The sequence below is a fragment of the Nerophis lumbriciformis genome, linkage group LG09, assembly GCF_033978685.3.
Source record: "Nerophis lumbriciformis linkage group LG09, RoL_Nlum_v2.1, whole genome shotgun sequence".
Taxonomy (NCBI): Eukaryota; Metazoa; Chordata; class Actinopteri; order Syngnathiformes; family Syngnathidae; genus Nerophis; species Nerophis lumbriciformis.
In genome coordinates, this window is record NC_084556.2 from 4,548,115 (window position 1) to 4,568,744 (window position 20,630).

Here is a 20,630-nt window from a genome sequence, read left to right on the forward strand (position 1 = left end):
AAACCGCGCATCTCTAGTATATACACTTCACTGCCGATGTGGGGGGGGGGCGCCACCTAAAAACTTGCCTAGGGCGCCAGATTGGTTAGGGCCGGGCCTGTTTAGACCCCTACTTACTCCAGTGCAATTTCAGCAAAGTACTTTTACTTTCGTACGGAATCCCCCTTATTGATGCCCTAATTTGTTTCCCCTTCAGAATAAAGTAATTCACTGCTTGTGGGGTACTGATAAACATAAGTAATTTTGCCTCCAAATAGTTAAATTCAACTTTATTTATAATGCAGAGGCAAAAATATTAAATGATTACTTTTATGAGTACATTTACTCAAATTCTAAAATGTACTTGCGCTTCATTTTGAAAGGTCCAAACCCCTACTTCCTGTGCTATGCGGAAGTAGTTTTTAGTAGGAGTGTACTCACTAACATAGTTGGTCCTCATACGAGGGGGACAACTCACCGAGTTGTTGCCGATGACCTGACCACTTGAGCGGGATGAACGTGTGGGTCTCCCTGGCGGTGTTGGCCGTCGCGGTGCTTCTCAGCGAGGTAGCCCGCCGGGCAGCCATTCGCCTCCTCCGCGGTGCCTCCAGAGCTGCGGTGCTGGAGGCGGCGTCCACCTTCCAGCTCTGCTGCTGCACTCACGAACTCAAGCTGCTCGCCGGCGCGGTCGAACCGGCTGTCAGCCTGACGCTTTGCTACGCCATTACCGTCGTCCACCTGCAGACCTTCCGGGGAGCTTCGTGTAATCCCTGCGGCGTCGTGGAGCGAGTTTGCCGCGGGAGCAGCGGCGTCGGAGCGGCGCTGTCGGTCGTCGCCGCGCAGTTCAGCGCCGCTCTGGCCGCGCGGCACTTCGCCGCCTCCGTGTGGTCGCAGGGTCTGTCGGAGAGCCACGTTACGCACCGGCGCTTCGGCTTCAGGTGCTTCGACCCGCTGGGGGGCACCGTGTTGGAGGCGGCCGCCGTGGAGCTGGCTTGTGCTTTCGCCGTCCAAGCCGTGGCTCTGCACGCCCACAAAGTGGACGAGAGGCTCCGCGTTCACGTCTTTGCCGCTGTCGTTACCGCGCTGGTGTACACAGGTGAGTGCTGGGGACGAATTAAAAACAAACAAACGCCATTTTATTTTAATTACCGGAAGTCAAAAAAATGTTTCATACCTATGTAAACATTCATATTACTTGAGCGCCGTGACATTAGGAAAGTGTTATTTTTTGTAAGAAACCTTTTTTGTCAATATTGTGTTTTAGGAGTGTGGGGAAAAATCGATTCAAATTTGAATCGCGATTCAGAATCGATTCTCATTTTTAAAAAAATCGATTTTTTTTTTTTTTTTTTAATATATTAATTTTTTAATTTAGTTTTTAGTTTTTTAATTAATCAATCCAACAAAACAATACACAGCAATACCATAACAATGCAATCCAATTCCAAAACCAAACCCGACCCAGCAACACCCAGAACTGCAATAAACAGAGCAATTGAGAGGAGACACAAACACGACACAGAACAAACCAAAAGTAGTGAAACAAAAATGAATATGATCAACAACAGTATCAATATTAGTTACAATTTCAACATAGCAGTGATTAAAAATCCCTCATTGACATTATCATTAGACATTTATGAAAGAAAAAAAAGAACAATATCAATCTTTATCAATCAATCTTTATTTATATAGCCCTAAATCACAAGTGTCTCAAAGGGCTGCACAAGCCACAACGACATCCTCGGTACAAAGCCCACATAAGGGCAAGGAAAAACTCACCCCAGTGGGACGTCGATGTGAATGACTATGAGAAACCTTGGAGAGGACCGCATATGTGGGTAACCCCCCCCCCTCTAGGGGAGACCGAAAGCAATGGATGTCGAGTGGGTCTGACATAATATTGTGAGAGTCCAGTCCATAGTGGATCCAACATAATAGTAAGAGTCCAGTCCATAGTGGGGCCAGCAGGACACCATCCCGAGCGGAGACGGGTCAGCAGCGCAGAGATGTTCCCAGCCGATGCACAGGCGAGCGGTCCACCCCGGGTCCCGACTCTGGACAGCCAGCACTTCATCCATGGCCACCGGACCTGTGCCCCCCGCCCCCTCAAGGAAAAGGGGAGCAGAGGAGAAAAGAAAAGAAACGGCAGATCAACTGGTCTAACAGGGGGGCTATTTAAAGGCTAGAGTATACAAATGAGTTTTAAGATGGGACTTAAATGCTTCTACTGAGGTAGCATCTCTAATTGTTACCGGGAGGGCATTCCATAGTACTGGAGCCCGAATAGAAAACGCTCTATAGCCCGCAGACTTTTTTTGGGCTCTGGGAATCACTAATAAGCCGGAGTTCTTTGAATGCAAATTTCTTTAAAAAAATCGATTTAAAAAAAAAAAAAGTATTATATTTTTTTATTTAGTTTTTAGTTTTTTAAATTAATCAATCCAACAAAACAATACACAGCAATACCATAACAATGCAATCCAATTCCAAAACCAAACCCGACCCAGCAACACCCAGAACTGCAATAAACAGAGCAATTGAGAGGAGACACAAACACGACACAGAACAAACCAAAAGTAGTGAAACAAAAATGAATATGATCAACAACAGTATCAATATTAGTTACAATTTCAACATAGCAGTGATTAAAAATCCCTCATTGACATTATCATTAGACATTTATAAAAATTAAAAAAAAAAGAATAGTGTCACAGTGGCTTACACTTGCATCGCATCTCATAAGCTTGACAACACACTGTGTCCAATATTTTCACAAAGATAAAATAAGTCATATTTTTGGTTCATTTAATAGTTAAAACAAATTTACATTATTGCAATCAGTTGATAAAACATTGTCCTTTACAATTATAAACGTTTTTTTTTTATAAAAATCTACTACTCTGCTTGCATGTCAGCAGACTGGGGTAGATCCTGCTGAAATCCTATGTATTGAATGAATCGTTTTGAATCGGGTTAAAAAAATCGTTTTTGAATCGAGAGTCGTGTTGAATTGAAAAAAAAATCGATTTTGAATCGAATCGTGGGGCACCCAAAGATTCACAGCCCTATTGTGTTTACAATTTCTCTGTTTCTTGATATGGTCACTAGGTTTTTTTCAACCTTTTTTCAGCCAAGGCACATTTTTTTCATAACACAGAAAACATAAAAAAATGAAACTCAGCAGCCGATATTGACAGTAAAAAGTCGTTCTCGCAATTGTTAGAATCACTATAACTCTGGTCTTCAAGTAGGTGTACTGTCACGACCTGTCACATCACGCCGGGACTTATTTTGAGTTGTTTTTTTTTGCTGTTTTCCTGTGTGTCGTGTTTTAGTTCTTGTCTTGCGCTCCTATTTTGGTGTTGATTGTCATGTACAGATGTACTTTGTGGACGCCGTCTGCTCCACACGCTGTAAGTCTTTGCTGTCGTCCAGCATTCTGTTTTTGTTTACTTTGCAGCCAGTTCAGTTTCAGTTTTGTGTAGCATAGCCATCCCTAAGCTTCAATGCCTTTTCTTAGCGGCACTTGCCTTTTGTTTATTTTTGGTTTAAGCATTAGATACCTTTTTACCGGCACGCTGCTTCCCGCATATTGTGATTACGACAAACAATGTTCCCGACATCTACAAGAGAGAGAAGGAGAAGGTGTAAATCTCGCGCCAGGCCGTACCCATATCCGCAGCAGGTCTCCAAGGTGAACAGCCTCTGCCGTTGAGTGTCTGTGCTGTCTAGGGCTCGGCAGAGTAACCGTGTAATACTCTTCCATATCAGTAGGTGGCAGCAGGTAGCTAATTGCTTTATAGATGTCGGGAACATGGTTTAAGCTTTGCCATAGTGCTCTTGTTATATTTTTTGGTTTTACAAAGGTAACTGTGAGCAAGTTGCAAACAGTCCCTTCAAATTAAAAAATTGGGTTTGAATGGTGAAAAATCTTTTTGCTAATCACATTCCACTTTTGTGGAAGCGGGAAGAAAGGCGTCTTACTTCGTGGATTGCTCTCAGCACCTGAGCGCCTTTATTTACCAGTAGAATTAACTGAACAGAGTGATCCCTCTCTTCCTTTGAGGCAACTGTGATTAAGTGCTATGTAAATTAACTTTGATTGATTTTCAGTCATTCACAATCTTCTGAAATGTGTACCTCTTTGTAAACTATATACAGTACAGGCCAAAAGTTTGGACACACCTCATTCAATGGGTTTTCTTTATTTTCATGACTATTTACATTGTAGATTGTCACTGAAGGCATCAAAACTATGAATGAACACATGTGGAGTTATGTACTTAACAAAAAGAGGTGAAATAACTGAAAACATGTTTTATATTCTAGTTTCTTCAAAATAGCCACCCTTTGCTCTGATTACTGCTTTGCACACTCTTGGCATTCTCTCGATGAACTTCAAGCACACCTGTGAAGTGAAAACCAATTCAGGTGACTACCTCTTGAATCTCATCGAGAGAATGCCAAGAGTGTGCGAAAAATTAACCAGAGCAAAGGGTGGCTATTTTGAAGAAACTGAAATACAAAACATGTTTTATTTATATATATATATATATATATATATATATATATATTAGAGATGCGCGGATAGGCAATTTATTTCATCCGCAACCGCGTCAGAAAGTCGTCAACCATTCGCCATCCACCCGATGTAACGTTTGATCAGAACTGCACCCGCCCGCCATCCGCCCGATCTAATATAGATGATGCAAGGCATTAGTGAGCCTGCCAACTACTCCGGTTTTCCCGTAATTCGTACGGTTTTCATCAACCTATTCCGGGTTTTTCATTAATTAAAAAAAAAAAAGGGTGAAAACTACGCGAATTGCACCTTGTGCAGACAAGATTTTTCGATCGGACACGGAGGAATTAGCGATGTAAAAGACCACGTTGGGACAAAAAAACACAAGTCTAATGCCGTTGCTAGCGATACAAGTGGAAAACTTTCAACGTTTTTCGTCGCCCAAACAGATTCTTTGGATGTGATAAATGCCGAAGTTTTATTTACGGAGGCAATAATTGAGCATGGATTTCCAATCGCACTGGCTGATCACATGGGACAGTAAATGTTTGTAATGCAACCTTTAAAAATCATTACGCGGTGATCGCGGTCCCAAAAATAAACTTTTCTTGCATGATAATGTCCAGAAAAATTCGCTTTATATTACTATAGAGTCCTTTTAACGAATGAGTTTGATGGTTTATCACAAACCTTAAATGAAAGAAGTCCTTTGTTCTCCTGCACCATGGCCTTGCTTCGTGTTTGGTGCGCAAGCTTTAAAGCTTTTGCCTGTTAAAGAAAGGAGACTGATCCAATACAGCACAGACTTTCGCGTGCCACGCTGTCACGACCCAGACGCACACCAGTGCGCAATCATATGGGAGCCGCGCTGAGCGCACCTCCAAGCGCGTCTCGCTGCCGGCGACGGCCGGGTATATGGGCCCGACGCTCCAGCGCCATCCATTTTCAGGGCTAGTTGATTCGGCAGGTGGGTTGTTACACACTCCTTAGCGGGTTCCGACTTCCATGGCCACCGTCCTGCTCTCTATATCAACCAGGGTGAGCCCCACCCCTTTCGTGAGCGCACTGCGCGCGGAGTGACCCCTGTTACGCGCCCCCGGCAACAGGGGTGGCGGGCAGGTAAGCTGCGCGGGCGGAGCGCGCGGAGTGACCCCTGTTACGAGCCCCCGGCCACGGGGGTGGCGGGCAGGTAAGCTGCTTACCTGCTGCGCGTGACGCCGGCCGCGGCAAAGGCGAATGAGGCGGGGTGTCGGTGCGGTGGGCGCGGTAGTGACCCTGGACGTGCGTCGGGCCCTTCTCGCGGATCGCCTCAGCTACGGCTCCCGGTGGGGCCCTCTCGGGGGAAGGGGCCTCGGTCCCGGACCCCGGCGAGGCGTCCCTTCTCCGCTCCGTAAAAGTGTCCATCTCTTTTCTTTTTTTTTCTTCTGTTGTGGCATATGCAGCAGGTGCCTGCTCGTTTTTCGTATGTGGGTAACAACATTTAACTATGTATATATATTTCCCAATTGGTTTAACTGCCACCCGCAAAAAAAAAAAAAAAAAAAAATATATATATCTAATTAATCCACCCGACCCGACCCGCGCGCGGATAAAATCTTATTTTTTTTTATTTCATCCACCCGATCCGCGGATAATCCGCGGACTCCGCGGTTGTGTCCGCAAACCGCGCATCTCTAATATATATATATATATATATATATATATATATACATACGCAGTACATGCCAAAAGTTTGGACACACCTTCTCCTTTCAATGCGTTTTCTTTATTTTCAAGACTATTTACATTGTAGATTGTCACTGAAGGCATCAAAACTATGACACCTGTGAAGTGAAAACCCTTTCAGGTGCCTACCTCTTGAAGCTCGTCGAGAGAATGCCAAGAGTGTGCAAAAAATTAATCAGAGCAAAGGGTGGCTATTTTGAAGGAACGAGAATATAAAACATGTTTTCAGTTATTTCACCCTTTTTTTGTGTTCATTCATAGTTGTGATGCCTTCAGTGACAATCTACAATGTAAATAGTCATGAAAATAAAGAAAACGCATTGAATGAGAAAGTGTGTCCTAACTTTTGGCCTGTACTATATACAGGTAAAAGCCAGTAAATTAGAATATTTTGAAAAACTTGATTTATTTCAGTAATTGCATTCAAAAGGTGTAACTTGTACATTATATTTATTCATTGCACACAGACTGATGCATTCAAATGTTTATTTCATTTAATTTTGATGATTTGAAGTGGCAACAAATGAAAATCCAAAATTCCGTGTGTCACAAAATTAGAATATTGTGTAAGGCTAATACAAAAAAGGGATTTTTAGAAATGTTGGCCAACTGAAAAGTATGAAAATGAAAAATATGAGCATGTACAATACTCAATACTTGGTTGGAGCTCCTTTTGCCTCAATTACTGCGTTAATGCGGCGTGGCATGGAGTCGATGAGTTTCTGGCACTGCTCAGGTGTTATGAGAGCCCAGGTTGCTCTGATAGTGGCCTTCAACTCTTCTGCGTTTTTGGGTCTGGCATTCTGCATCTTCCTTTTCACAATACCCCACAGATTTTCTATGGGACTAAGGTCAGGGGAGTTGGCGGGCCAATTTAGAACAGAAATACCATGGTCCGTAAACCAGGCACGGGTAGATTTTGCGCTGTGTGCAGGCGCCAAGTCCTGTTGGAACTTGAAATCTCCATCTCCATAGAGCAGGTCAGCAGCAGGAAGCATGAAGTGCTCTAAAACTTGCTGGTAGACGGCTGCGTTGACCCTGGATCTCAGGAAACAGAGTGGACCGACACCAGCAGATGACATGGCACCCCAAACCATCACCCAACCATGCAAATTTTTTATTACCTTTGGAAATCGAGGTCCCAGAGTCTGGAGGAAGACAGGAGAGGCTCAGGATCCACGTTGCCTGAAGTCTAGTGTAAAGTTTCCACCATCAGTGATGGTTTGGGGTGCCATGTCATCTGCTGGTGTCTGTCCACTCTGTTTCCTGAGATCCAGGGTCAACGCAGCCGTCTACCAGCAAGTTTTAGAGCACTTCATGCTTCCTGCTGCTGACCTGCTCTATGGAGATGGAGATTTCAAGTTCCAACAGGACTTGGCGCCTGCACACAGCGCAAAATCTACCCGTGCCTGGTTTACGGACCATGGTATTTCTGTTCTAAATTGGCCCGCCAACTCCCCTGACCTTAGTCCCATAGAAAATCTGTGGGGTATTGTGAAAAGAAAGATGCAGAATGCCAGACCCAAAAACGCAGAAGAGTTGAAGGCCACTATCAGAGCAACCTGGGCTCTCATAACACCTGAGCAGTGCCAGAAACTCATCGACTCCATGCCACGCCGCATTAACGCAGTAATTGAGGCAAAAGGAGCTCCAACCAAGTATTGAGTATTGTACATGCTCATATTTTTCATTTTCATACTTTTCAGTTGGCCAACATTTCTAAAAATCCCTTTTTTGTATTAGCCTTACACAATATTCTAATTTTGTGACACACGGAATTTTGGATTTTCATTTGTTGCCACTTCAAATCATCAAAATTAAATGAAATAAACATTTGAATGCATCAGTCTGTGTGCAATGAATAAATATAATGTACAAGTTACACCTTTTGAATGCAATTACTGAAATAAATCAAGTTTTTCAAAATATTCTAATTTACTGGCTTTTACCTATATATATATATATATATATATATATATATATATATATATATATATATATATATATATATATATATATATATATATATATATATATATATACTGCGATGAGGTGGCGACTTGTCCAGGGTGTACCCCGCCTTCCGCCCGATTGTAGCTGAGATAGGCTCCAGCGCCCCCGCGACCCCAAAGGGAATAAGCGGTAGAAAATGGATGGATATATATATATATATATGTATAATGTATGTATAGCCCAGCCCTCCTAGCAATTAAAATAATTACATGTATTTTTTTATTCAAGCGCCAACATGTTGTCCTTAACGGTGAACTTCATGCATTTGTCGCATTTCAGGGGAAAAAATGCTGTGAAAATGTTTGTGGTGTACTGTAATCTGATCTCGTCAAATAATTCCTGTTGACTCATTCCGCAGTTTTATTTCCGTTTGTTTTGTCATTCCACAGGTGGCAGCATTTCCGGGGCGGTCTTTAACCCCGTCCTGGCCTTCTCTGTCCAGTTCCTCTGCAGCGGACACACCTACCTGGAATACTGCTTCATTTACTGGCTGGGACCAGCCTTAGGTAAGCCAACGCTGGAAACGAAAATAAAGAATGTTGTTATTGTTTAAAACGCCTCGCGCTGTGTGTGGCCCCTCAGGCTTCACGGGCTGCGTCCTGCTCTTCGAGAAGATCCTCCCGTTCCTGTCGGGCAAGAACTCTGCGGGCCGCCACGTTCACAAACACAAGGGCCAATAGTCATACGTTGGCATTTGTGTTGTGCGGCGGTTTTACCTCACTCGCTCAGGTGTTTTAATTTAACGTAAAAATATTATCATACAACTGTGAATTTTTTCGTTTAGTTAAGTTACTACAACACACAAAAAGTAGTATTTTTTTCGTAATAGTAGCTAATTATTAGAGATGTCGATAAATGCTTTAAAATTTCATATCGGAAATTATCGGTATCTGTTTCAAAAAGTAAAATGTATGACTTTTTAAAACGCCGCTGTACGGATTGGTACACGGACGTAGTGAGAAGTACACAGCGCCAATAAACCTTAAAGGCACTGCCTTTGCGTGCCGGCCCGATCACATAATATCTACGGCTTTTCACACACACAAGTGAATGCAAACGCATATTTGGTCAACAGCCATACAGGTCCCACTGAGGGTGGCCGTATAAACAACTTTACCACTGTTACAAATATGCGCCACACTGTGAACCCACACCAAACAAGAATGACAAACACCTTTCGGGAGAACATCCGCACCGTAACACAACAGAACAAATACCCAGAATCCCTTAAAGCACTAACTCTTCCGGGACGCTACAATATACAGCCCCCCGGTATCCCCTACCAAAACCCCGCCCACCTCAACCTCCTCATGCTCTCTCAGGGAGAGCATGTCCCAAATTCCAAGCTGCTGTTTTGAGGCATGTTAAAAAAAAATAATGCACTTTGTGACTTCAATAATAAATATGGCAGTGCCATGTTGGCATTTTTTTCCATAACTTAAGTTGATTTATTTTGGAAAACCTTGTTACATTGTTTAATGCATCCAGCGGGCCATCACAACAAAATTAGGCATAATAATGTGTTAATTCCACGACTGTATATATCGGTATCGATTGATATCGGAATCGGTAATTAAGAGTTGGACAATATCGGATATCGGCAAACAAGCCATTATCGGACATCTTTACTAATTATACTATTCACCTTCTGTGTGCCTTATTTATAATGAAGCTTGTGTCGGAAATGTGTGGATTTTTACTGTGAATATATTAAAAAGCGATCTATCCAGATGTTAAATTCTCATAATGTTGTCATTATGTCTAAATGTCGCCTTAATTGGCGAGTAACACACGGCCAAAAGTACAAAAAAATAACACAATTTTGGCACTTAATGACATTAACGTAACGAAAACGTGTAATTTCTTTCGCAATATTGTTTTTTCTAGAAGATTTGGATATCAGAAAACGGTTTGTTAAAAAGTATAATTTTAGCCAAGCTTGTGTCTGAAATGCGTCGCTTTTTACTGTGAATATATTAAAAAGCGATCTATCGAGACTATAAATTCTTTTTTGTCATAATGTTGTCATTATGTCTTATTGTCGCCTTGATTGGTGAGTAGCACACGGTAACAAGAGGCTGAAAAAATAATAATAATTTGTAATACAGTACACACTTGACAGGAAATATTTGATGGAAACACTCAAAAGCACGAAAAAAATAAAAAAAATTCGGCACTTTACGACATTAAGGTAACGAAAATGTGTAATTTCTTTCGCAATATTATTTTTTCTAGAACACTTTGAAATCAGAAAACAGTTTGTTAAAAAGTATAATTTTACTAAAGGCTGTGATTTTTACTGTGAATATATTAAAAAGCTTTTACTGTGAATATATTCAAAAGCAGTCTAGAAAGACGTTAAATTCTCTGTTGTCATTATGTCTAAATGTCGCCTTAATTGGCGAGTAACACAAGGCCAAAAGTACAAAAAAATAACACCATTTTGGCACTTAATGACATTAACGTAACGAAAACATGTAATTTCTTTCGCAATATTGTTTTTTCTAGAAGATTTGGATATCAGAAAACGGTTTGTTCAAAAGTATAATTTTAGCCAAGCTTGTGTCTGAAATGCGTCGCTTTTTACTGTGAATATATTAAAAAGCGATCTATCGAGACTATAAATTCTTTTTTGTCATATTGTTGTCATTATGTCTTATTGTCGCCTTGATTGGTGAGTTGCACACGGCGACAAGAGGCTGAAAAAATAATAATAATTTGTAATACAGTACACACTTGACAGGAAATATTTGATGGAAACACTCAAAAGCACGAAAAAAATAAAAAAAATTCGGCACTTTACGACATTAAGGTAACGAAAATGTGTCATTTCTTTCGCAATATTATTTTTTCTAGAACACTTGGAAATCAGAAAACAGTTTGTTAAAAAGTATAATTTTACTAAAGGCTGTGATTTTTACTGTGAATATATTCAAAAGCTTTTACTGTGAATATATTCAAAAGCAGTCTAGAAAGACGTTAAATTCTCTGTTGTCATTATGTCTAAATGTCGCCTTAATTGGCGAGTAACACAAGGCCAAAAGTACAAAAAAATAACACAATTTTGGCACTTAATGACATTAACGTAACGAAAACGTGTAATTTCTTTCGCAATATTGTTTTTTCGAGAAGATTTGGATATCAGAAAACGGTTTGTTAAAAAGTATAATTTTAGTCAAGCTTGTGTCTGAAATGCGTCGCTTTTTACTGTGAATATATTAAAAAGCGATCTATCGAGACTATAAATTCTTTTTTGTCATAATGTTGTCATTATGTCTTATTGTCGCCTTGATTGGTGAGTAGCACACGGTAACAAGAGGCTGAAAAAATAATAATAATTTGTACTACAGTACACACTTGACAGGAAATATTTGATGGAAACACTCAAAAGCACAAAAAAAATAACACCATTTCGGCACTTTACGACATTAAAGTAACGAAAATGTGTCATTTCTTTCGCAATATTATTTTTTCTAGAACACTTGGAAATCAGAAAACAGTTTGTTAAAAAGTATAATTTTACTAAAGGCTGTGATTTTTACTGTGAATATATTAAAAAGCTTTTACTGTGAATATATTCAAAAGCAGTCTAGAAAGACGTTAAATTCTCTGTTGTCATTATGTCTAAATGTCGCCTTAATTGGCGAGTAACACAAGGCCAAAAGTACAAAAAAATAACACAATTTCGGCACTTTACGACATTAAAGTAACGAAAACGTGTAATTTCTTTCGCAATATTGTTTTTTCTAGAAGATTTGGATATCAGAAAACGGTTTGTTAAAAAGTATAATTTTAGTCAAGCTTGTGTCTGAAATGCGTCGCTTTTTACTGTGAATATATTAAAAAGCGATCTATCGAGACTATAAATTCTTTTTTGTCATAATGTTGTCATTATGTCTTATTGTCGCCTTGATTGGTGAGTAGCACACGGTAACAAGAGGCCGAAAAAATAATAATAATTTGTACTACAGTACACACTTGACAGGAAATATTTGATGGAAACACTCAAAAGCACAAAAAAAATAACACCATTTCGGCACTTTACGACATTAAAGTAACGAAAATGTGTAATTTCTTTCGCAATATTATTTTTTCTAGAACACTTGGAAATCAGAAAACAGTTTGTTAAAAAGTATAATTTTACTAAAGGCTGTGATTTTTACTGTGAATATATTAAAAAGCTTTTACTGTGAATATATTAAAAAGCAGTCTAGAAAGACGTTAAATTCTCTGTTGTCATTATGTCTAAATGTCGCCTTAATTGGCGAGTAACACAAGGCCAAAGGTACAAAAAAATAACACAATTTTGGCACTTAATGACATTAACGTAACGAAAACGTGTAATTTCTTTCGCAATATTGTTTTTTCTAGAAGATTTGGATATCAGAAAACGGTTTGTTAAAAAGTATAATTTTAGCCAAGCTTGTGTCTGAAATGCGTCGCTTTTTACTGTGAATATATTAAAAAGCGATCTATCGAGACTATAAATTCTTTTTTGTCATTATGTCTTATTGTCGCCTTGATTGGTGAGTTGCACACGGCGACAAGAGGCCGAAAAAATAATAATAATTTGTAATACAGTACACACTTGACAGGAAATATTTGATGGAAACACTCAAAAGCACAAAAAAAATAAAAAAAATTCGGCACTTTACGACATTAAGGTAACGAAAATGTGTAATTTCTTTCGCAATATTATTTTTTCTAGAACACTTGGAAATCAGAAAACAGTTTGTTAAAAAGTATAATTTTACTAAAGGCTGTGATTTTTACTGTGAATATATTAAAAAGCTTTTACTGTGAATATATTCAAAAGCAGTCTAGAAAGACGTTAAATTCTCTGTTGTCATTATGTCCGAATGTCCCCTTGAGTGGTGAGTAGCACACGGTGACAAGAGGCCGAAAAAAAGTAAATCAATCAATCAATCTTTATTTATATAGCCCTAAATCACAAGTGTCTCAAAGGGCTGCACAAGCCACAACGACATCCTCGGTACAAAGCCCACATACGGGCAAGGAAAAACTCACCCCAGTGGGACGTCGATGTGAATGACTATGAGAAACCTTGGAGAGGACCGCATATGTGGGTAACCCCCCCCCCTCTAGGGGAGACCGAAAGCAATGGATGTCGAGTGGGTCTGACATAATATTGTGAGAGTCCAGTCCATAGTGGATCCAACATAATAGTAAGAGTCCAGTCCATAGTGGGGCCAGCAGGACACCATCCCGAGCGGAGACAGGTCAGCAGCGTAGAGATGTTCCCAGCCGATGCACAGGCGAGCGGTCCACCCCGGGTCCCGACTCTGGACAGCCAGCACTTCATCCATGGCCACCGGACCTGTGACCCCCCCCCCCCTCAAGGAAAAGGGGAGCAGAGGAGAAAAGAAAAGAAACGGCAGATCAACTGGTCTAACAGGGGGGCTATTTAAAGGCTAGAGTATACAAATGAGTTTTAAGATGGGACTTAAATGCTTCTACTGAGGTAGCATCTCTAATTGTTACCGGGAGGGCATTCCATAGTACTGGAGCCCGAATAGAAAACGCTCTATAGCCCGCAGACTTTTTTTGGGCTCTGGGAATCACTAATAAGTAAATAATAATTTTGTAATACACACATGACAGGAAATATTAGATGGAAACACTCAAAAGTACAAAAGAATAACACAATTTCGGCACTTTACGACATTAACGTAGCAAAAATTATATTTTCCTTTTTTTGCCTTGGAAATCAGAGAACGGCGGTTAAAGACGTAGAATTGATGTCGCGAACCACCTCTTACAATTGTGGACGATTACATATTTTTTTAATTTTTGCGTTAAATCGTGTTTCTTTAGGGTGAACTTTATCAAAAAGGGCCAACGTTTCAGTTAAAAAGGCTTTAAAAAAATATTTGTAGTTTCACAAAGTAAAATAATCCACGCCGTGCCTTTGTCGTCCATCGTGTATTTCATTCATTTTAGCGCCAAGTCGTTCTTAAGTGTGAACGTCATGAATTTAGGACACAACGAAATAAGAAAATGTTGGTTGAAAAAAAAATTGAAGTCAATTTAAAGGCCTACTGAAATGAGATTTTCTTATTTAAACGGGGATAGCAGGTCCATTCTATGTGTCATACTTGATCATTTCGCGATATTGCCATATTTTTGCTGAAAGGATTTAGTAGAGAACATCGAGGATAAAGTTCGCAACTTTTGGCCGCTGATAAAAAAGTCTTGCCTCTACCGGAAGTAGCAGACGAGTAGCGTGACGTCACAGGTTGTGGAGCTCCTCACATCTGCACATTGTTTACAATCATGGCCACCAGCAGCGAGAGCGATTCGGACCGAGAAAGCGACGATTTCCCCATTAATTTGAGCGAGGATGAAAGATTTGTGGATGCGGAAAGTGAGAGTGAAGGACTAGAGGGCAGTGGGAGCGATTCAGATAGGGAAGATGCTGTGAGAGGCGGGTGGGACCTGATATTCAGCTGGGAATGACTAAAACAGTAAATAAACACAATACATATATATACTCTATTAGCCACAACACAACCAGGCTTGTATTTAATATGCCACAAATTAATCCCGCATAACAAACACCTCCCCCCTCCCGTCCATATAACCCGCCAATACAACTCAAACACCTGCACAACACACTCAATCCCACAGCCCAAAGTTCATATAGCTCATATATTTCCCCAAAGTCCCCAAAGTTACGTACGTGACATGCACATAGCGGCACGCACGTACGGGCAAGCGATCAAATGTTTGGAAGCCGCAGCTGCATGCGTACTCACGGTACCGTGTCTGCGTATCCAACTCAAAGTCCTCCTGGTAAGAGTCTCTGTTGTCCCAGTTCTCCACAGGCCAATGGTAAAGCTTGACTGTCATCTTTCGGGAATGTGAACAATGAAACACCGGCTGTGTTTGTGTTGTTGCTGCAGTCGGCCGCAATACACCGCTTCCCACCTACAGCTTTCTTCTTTGCTGTCTCCATTGTTCATTGAACAAATTGCAAAAGATTCACCAACACAGATATCCAGAATACCGTGGAATTTTGCGATGAAAACAGACGACTTAATAACTGGCCACCACGCTGTCCCAAAATGTCCTCTACAATCCGTGACGTCACGCGCTGACGTCATCATACCGAGACGTTTTCAGCAGGATATTTCGCGCGAAATTTAAAATTGCACTTTAGTAAGCTATTGGCATGTGTTGCAATGTTAAGATTTCATCATTGATATATAAACTATCATACTGCTTGGTAGTAGTGGGTTTCAGTAGGCCTTTAAATAATGCTTTCAGTTACTAATCACGCTATCGTCATCAAGCACCTATTTTATTGATCTTGGCGCTTAATCGTGGTTGAGGGGTGAAATTCACAAAAGTGTTTGCATTTTAGCTAAATGGGTTTCTAGGAAATGTTACGTAATACCGTCTTTTGTAACGCGAGCCGGTAAAATACGCAATTTCTGTCCCCAATCCCGTTTTGTTGTCAATTAAATTGTGCTTCTTAAGAGTTAAACTTCATGAATTTAGGGCACTCAGAAAAAGTAAAAAGTTGGTTAAAGAAATTGACGTCGAACTTTTAGTTGTACGATCAAGTTGTACGATTGTATATTTTATTGATTTTACTGCTAACTCGTTCTTAAGGGTGAACTTCTTGACTTCAGGACACTCCGAGATAAGAAAACAATGGTTCAAGAAATTTAAGTCATTTTTTTTTTGTCATACGATCAAGTTGAAAATAATCCTTTCTGCATTTTAGTTAAATGTGTTTTTCGGAAAATGTGCCTTAATACCGTCCTTTGTGACACGGTCGGGTAAAATAGGCAATTTCTGTCGCTAATGCTGTTTTTTTAATCAATTACGGGAGGGAAAAGTGCTAAATTGTGCTTCTTAAGAGTGAATTTCATGAATTTAGGGCACTCAGAAAAAGTAAAAAGTTGGTTAAAGAAATTGACGTGGAACTTTTAGTTGTACGATCAAGTAAAATAATCACTTTCTGTGCCGTAGTCATCGAGCGTTTATTTTATTGATTTTACTGCTAACTCGTTTTTAAGGGTGAACTTCTTGACTTCAGGACACTCCGAGATAAGAAAACAATGGTTCAAGAAATTTAAGTCATTTTTTTTAGTCACACGATCAAGTTAAAAATAATCCTTTCTGCATTTTAGTTAAATGTGTTTTTCGGAAAATGTGCCTTAATACCATCTTTTGTGACGCGGTCGGGTAAAATAGGCAATTTCTGTCGCTAATGCTGTTTTTTTTATCAATTACGGGAGGGAAAAGTGCTAAATTGTGCTTCTTAAGAGTGAATTTCATGAATTTAGGGCACTCAGAAAAAGTAAAAAGTTGGTTAAAGAAATTGACGTGGAACTTTTAGTTGTACGATCAAGCAAAATAATCACTTTCTGTGCCATAGTCATAGATCGTATATTTAATTAATTTTACTGCTAACTCCTTAAGGGTGAACTTCTTGACTTCAGGACACTCCGAGATAAGAAAACAATGGTTCAAGAAATTTAAGTCATTTTTTTTTTAGTCATACGATCAAGTTAAAAATAATCCTTTCTGCATTTTAGTTAAATGTGTTTTTCGGAAAATGTGCCTTAATACCGTCTTTTGTGACGCGGTCGGGTAAAATAGGCCATTTCTGTCGCTAATGCTGTTTTTTTTATCAATTACGGGGGGGAAAAGTGCTAAATTGTGCTTCTTAAGAGTGAATTTCATGAATTTAGGGCACTCAGAAAAAGTAAAAAGTTGGTTAAAGAATTTGACGGATAACTCTTAGTCGTACGATCAAGTAAAATAATCACTTTCTGTGCCATAGTCATAGATCGTACTGCTAACTCGTTCTTAAGGGTGAACTTCTTGACTTCAGGACTGAAGGACCGAGATAAGAAATTTAAGTAATTTTTTTTAGTCATACGATCAAGTTAAAAATAATCCTTTCTGCATTTTAGTTAAATGTGTTTTTCGGAAAATGTGCCTTAATACCGTCTTTTGTGACGCGGTCGGGTAAAATAGGCAATTTCTGTCGCTAATGCTGGTTTTTTTATCAATTACGTGGGGAAAAGTGCTAAATTGTGCTTCTTAAGAGTGAATTTCATGAATTTAGGGCACTCAGAAAAAGTAAAAAGTTGGTTAAATAAATTGACGTGGAACTTTTAGTTGTACGATCAAACAAAATAATCACTTTCTGTGCCATAGTCATCGAGCGTTTATTTTATTGATTTTACTGCTAACTCGTTCTTAAGGGTGAACGTCTTGACTTCAGGACACTCCGAGATAAGAAAACAATGGTTCAAGAAATTTAAGTAATTTTTTTTAGTCATATGATCAAGTTAAAAATAATCCTTTCTGCATTTTAGTTAAATGTGTTTTTCGGAAAATGTGCCTTAATACCGTCTTTTGTGACGCGGTCGGGTAAAATAGGCAATTTCTGTCGTTAATGCTGTTTTTTTGATCAATTACGTGGGGAAAAGTGCTAAATTGTGCTTCTTAAGAGTGAATTTCATGAATTTAGGGCACTCAGAAAAAGTAAAAAGTTGGTTAAAGAAATTGACGTGGAACTTTTAGTTGTACGATCAAGCAAAATAATCACTTTCTGTGCCATAGTCATAGATCGTATATTTTAGTAATTTTACTGCTAACTCGTTTTTAAGGGTGAACTTCTTGACTTCAGGACACTCCGAGATAAGAAAACAATGGTTCAAGAAATTTAAGTCATTTTTTTTTAGTCATACGATCAAGTTAAAAATAATCCTTTCTGCATTTTAGTTACGGTAAATGTGTTTTTCGGAAAATGTGCCTTAATACCGTCTTTTGTGACGCGGTCGGGTAAAATAGGCAATTTAACACCTTGTCTTGTCAGTTGTCAAGCCTAAAAAGTCTGAACATTATTTTAACGAACATTGAAATCAGCATCATTCGCTAATGTATCCACGGAATGAACTTTGGCGCGGCCATAGGTGTTTTGCAGGATTGTTTTGGCGGCCAGCGGAGATAACTTGTTTCGCTATAAAACATCTTTCCGATTGTCGCTAAGATAACGAGTCCTAAACGGTAGGAGAACACTGGTATCCATATATGTGTTTTAGGGCAGAGCTCTGTGGCCAATGGAGGTACTTGTCAAAAGATTGCGCTAAAACCATTACGTTTTTTTACAACATTTTCCTTTTTCCAAGTTCCCATTGGTTGTTAGAAACCAAGATAGAGAAAGTTGTTACGCTCAACAGCCAAAAGTTGTTTTTGGTTAGTTTTTATGTAACAACCACAATACAGTATACACTAGAGATGCGCGGATAGGCAATTTATTTCATCCGCAACCGCGTCAGAAAGTCGTCAACCATCCGCCATCCACCCGATGTAACGTTTGATCAGAACTGCACCCGCCCGCCATCCGCCCGATCTAATATAGATGATGCAAGGCATTAGTGAGCCTGCCAACTACTCCGGTTTTCCCGTAATTCGTACGGTTTTCATCAACCTATACCGGGTTTTTCATTAATTAAAAAAAAAAAAAAAGGGTGAAAACTACGCGAATTGCACCTTGTGCAGACAAGATTTTTCGATCGGACACGGAGGAATTAGGGATGTAAAAGACCACGTTGGGACAAAAAAACACAAGTCTAATGCCGTTGCTAGCGATACAAGTGGAAAACTTTCAACGTTTTTCGTCGCCCAAACAGATTCTTTGGATGTGATAAATGCCGAAGTTTTATTTACGGAGGCAATAATTGAGCATGGATTTCCAATCGCACTGGCTGATCACATGGGACAGTTAATGTTTGTCATGCAACCTTTAAAAATCATTACGCGGTGATCGCGGTCCCAAAAATAAACTTTTCTTGCATGATAATGTCCAGAAAAATTCGCTTTATATTACTATAGAGTCCTTTTAACGAATGAGTTTGATGGTTTATCACAAACCTTAAATGAAAGAAGTCCTTTGTTCTCCTGCACCATGGCCTTGCTTCGTGTTTGGTGCGCACGCTTTATAACCTCACTGAGCTTATAAAGCTTTTGCCTGTTAAAGAAAGGAGACTGATCCAACGCAGCACAGACTTTCGCGTGCCACGCTGTCACGACCCAGACGCACACCAGTGCGCAATCATATGGGAGCCGCGCTAAGCGCACCTCCAAGCGCGTCTCGCTGCCGGCGACGGACGGGTATATGGGCCCGACGCTCCAGCGCCATCCATTTTCAGGGCTAGTTGATTCGGCAGGTGGGTTGTTACACACTCCTTAGCGGGTTCCGACTTCCATGGCCACCGTCCTGCTCTCTATATCAACCAGGGTGAGCCCCACCCCTTTCGTGAGCGCACTGCGCGCGGAGTGACCCCTGTTACGCGCCCCCGGCAACAGGGGTGGCGGGCAGGTAAGCTGCGCGGGCGGAGCGCGCGGAGTGACCCCTGTTACAAGCCCCCGGCCACGGGGGTGGCGGGCAGGTAAGCTGCTTACCTGCTGCGCGTGACGCCGGCCGCGGCGAAGGCGGACGAGGCGGGGTGTCGGTGCGGTGGGCGCGGTAGTGACCCTGGACGTGCGTCGGGCCCTTCTCGCGGATCGCCTCAGCTACGGCTCCCGGTGGGGCCCTCTCGGGGGAAGGGGCCTCGGTCCCGGACCCCGGCGAGGCGTCCCTTCTCCGCTCCGTAAAAGTGTCCATCTCTTTTCTTTTTTTTTCTTCTGTTGTGGCATATGCAGCAGGTGCCTGCTCGTTTTTCGTATGTGGGTAACAACATTTAACTATGTATATATATTTCCCAATTGGTTTAACTGCCACCCGCAAAAAAAAAAAAAAAAATATATATATATATATATATATATATATATATATATATATATATATATATATATATATATATATATATATATATATATCTAATTAATCCACCCGACCCGACCCGCGCGCGGATAAAATCTTTTTTTTTTTAATTTCATCCGCCCGATCCGCGGATAATCCGTGGACTCCGCGGTTGTGTCCGCAAACCGCGCATCTCTAGTATACACTATATTGCCGTGTTTTTTTGATCAATTACCGTATTTTCCGCACTATAAGGCGCACCGGATTATTAGCCGCACCTTCTATGAATTACATATTTCATAATTTTGTCCACCAATAAGCCGCCCCGGACTATAAGCCGCGCCTACGCTGCGCTAAAGTGAATGTCAAAAAAACGCTGCGCTAAAGTGAATGTCAAAAAAACAGTCAGATAGTTCAGTCAAACTTTAATAATATATTGAAAACCAGCGTTCTAACAACTCTGTCCCAAAATGTACGCAAATGTGCAATCACAAACATAGTAAAATTCAAAATGGTGTAGAGCAATAGTAACATAATGTTGCTCGAACGTTAATGTCACAACACACAAAATAAACATAGCGCTCACCTTCTGAAGTTATT

The 20,630-nt window shown here is 40.5% G+C and overlaps 1 protein-coding gene across 1 annotated transcript; it reads left to right on the forward strand.

Annotated features, from left to right (window-relative positions):
- Nucleotides 1-432: 432 nt before the first annotated feature.
- LOC133607814 (aquaporin-11-like) lies at nt 433-11,900 on the forward strand. The gene is made up of 3 exons (XM_061962789.2): nt 433-1,075; nt 8,632-8,748; nt 8,825-11,900. The coding sequence occupies exons 1-3, from the start codon at nt 493-495 to the stop codon at nt 8,920-8,922; spliced, it is 798 nt and encodes a 265-aa protein (XP_061818773.2). The 5' UTR covers nt 433-492; the 3' UTR covers nt 8,923-11,900.
- Nucleotides 11,901-20,630: the final 8,730 nt, after the last annotated feature.

What these genes read in the sequence shown, in the direction of transcription:
- LOC133607814 (XM_061962789.2), top strand. Translation starts at nt 493, where the DNA reads ATGAACGTGTGGGTCTCCCTGGCGGTGTTGGCCGTCGCGGTGCTTCTC. An exon ending in TACCGCGCTGGTGTACACAG is followed by an intron (nt 1,076 to 8,631) that starts GTGAGTGCTGGG and finishes GTCATTCCACAG; the next exon opens with GTGGCAGCATTTCCGGGGCG. An exon ending in CTGGCTGGGACCAGCCTTAG is followed by an intron (nt 8,749 to 8,824) that starts GTAAGCCAACGC and finishes GTGGCCCCTCAG; the next exon opens with GCTTCACGGGCTGCGTCCTG.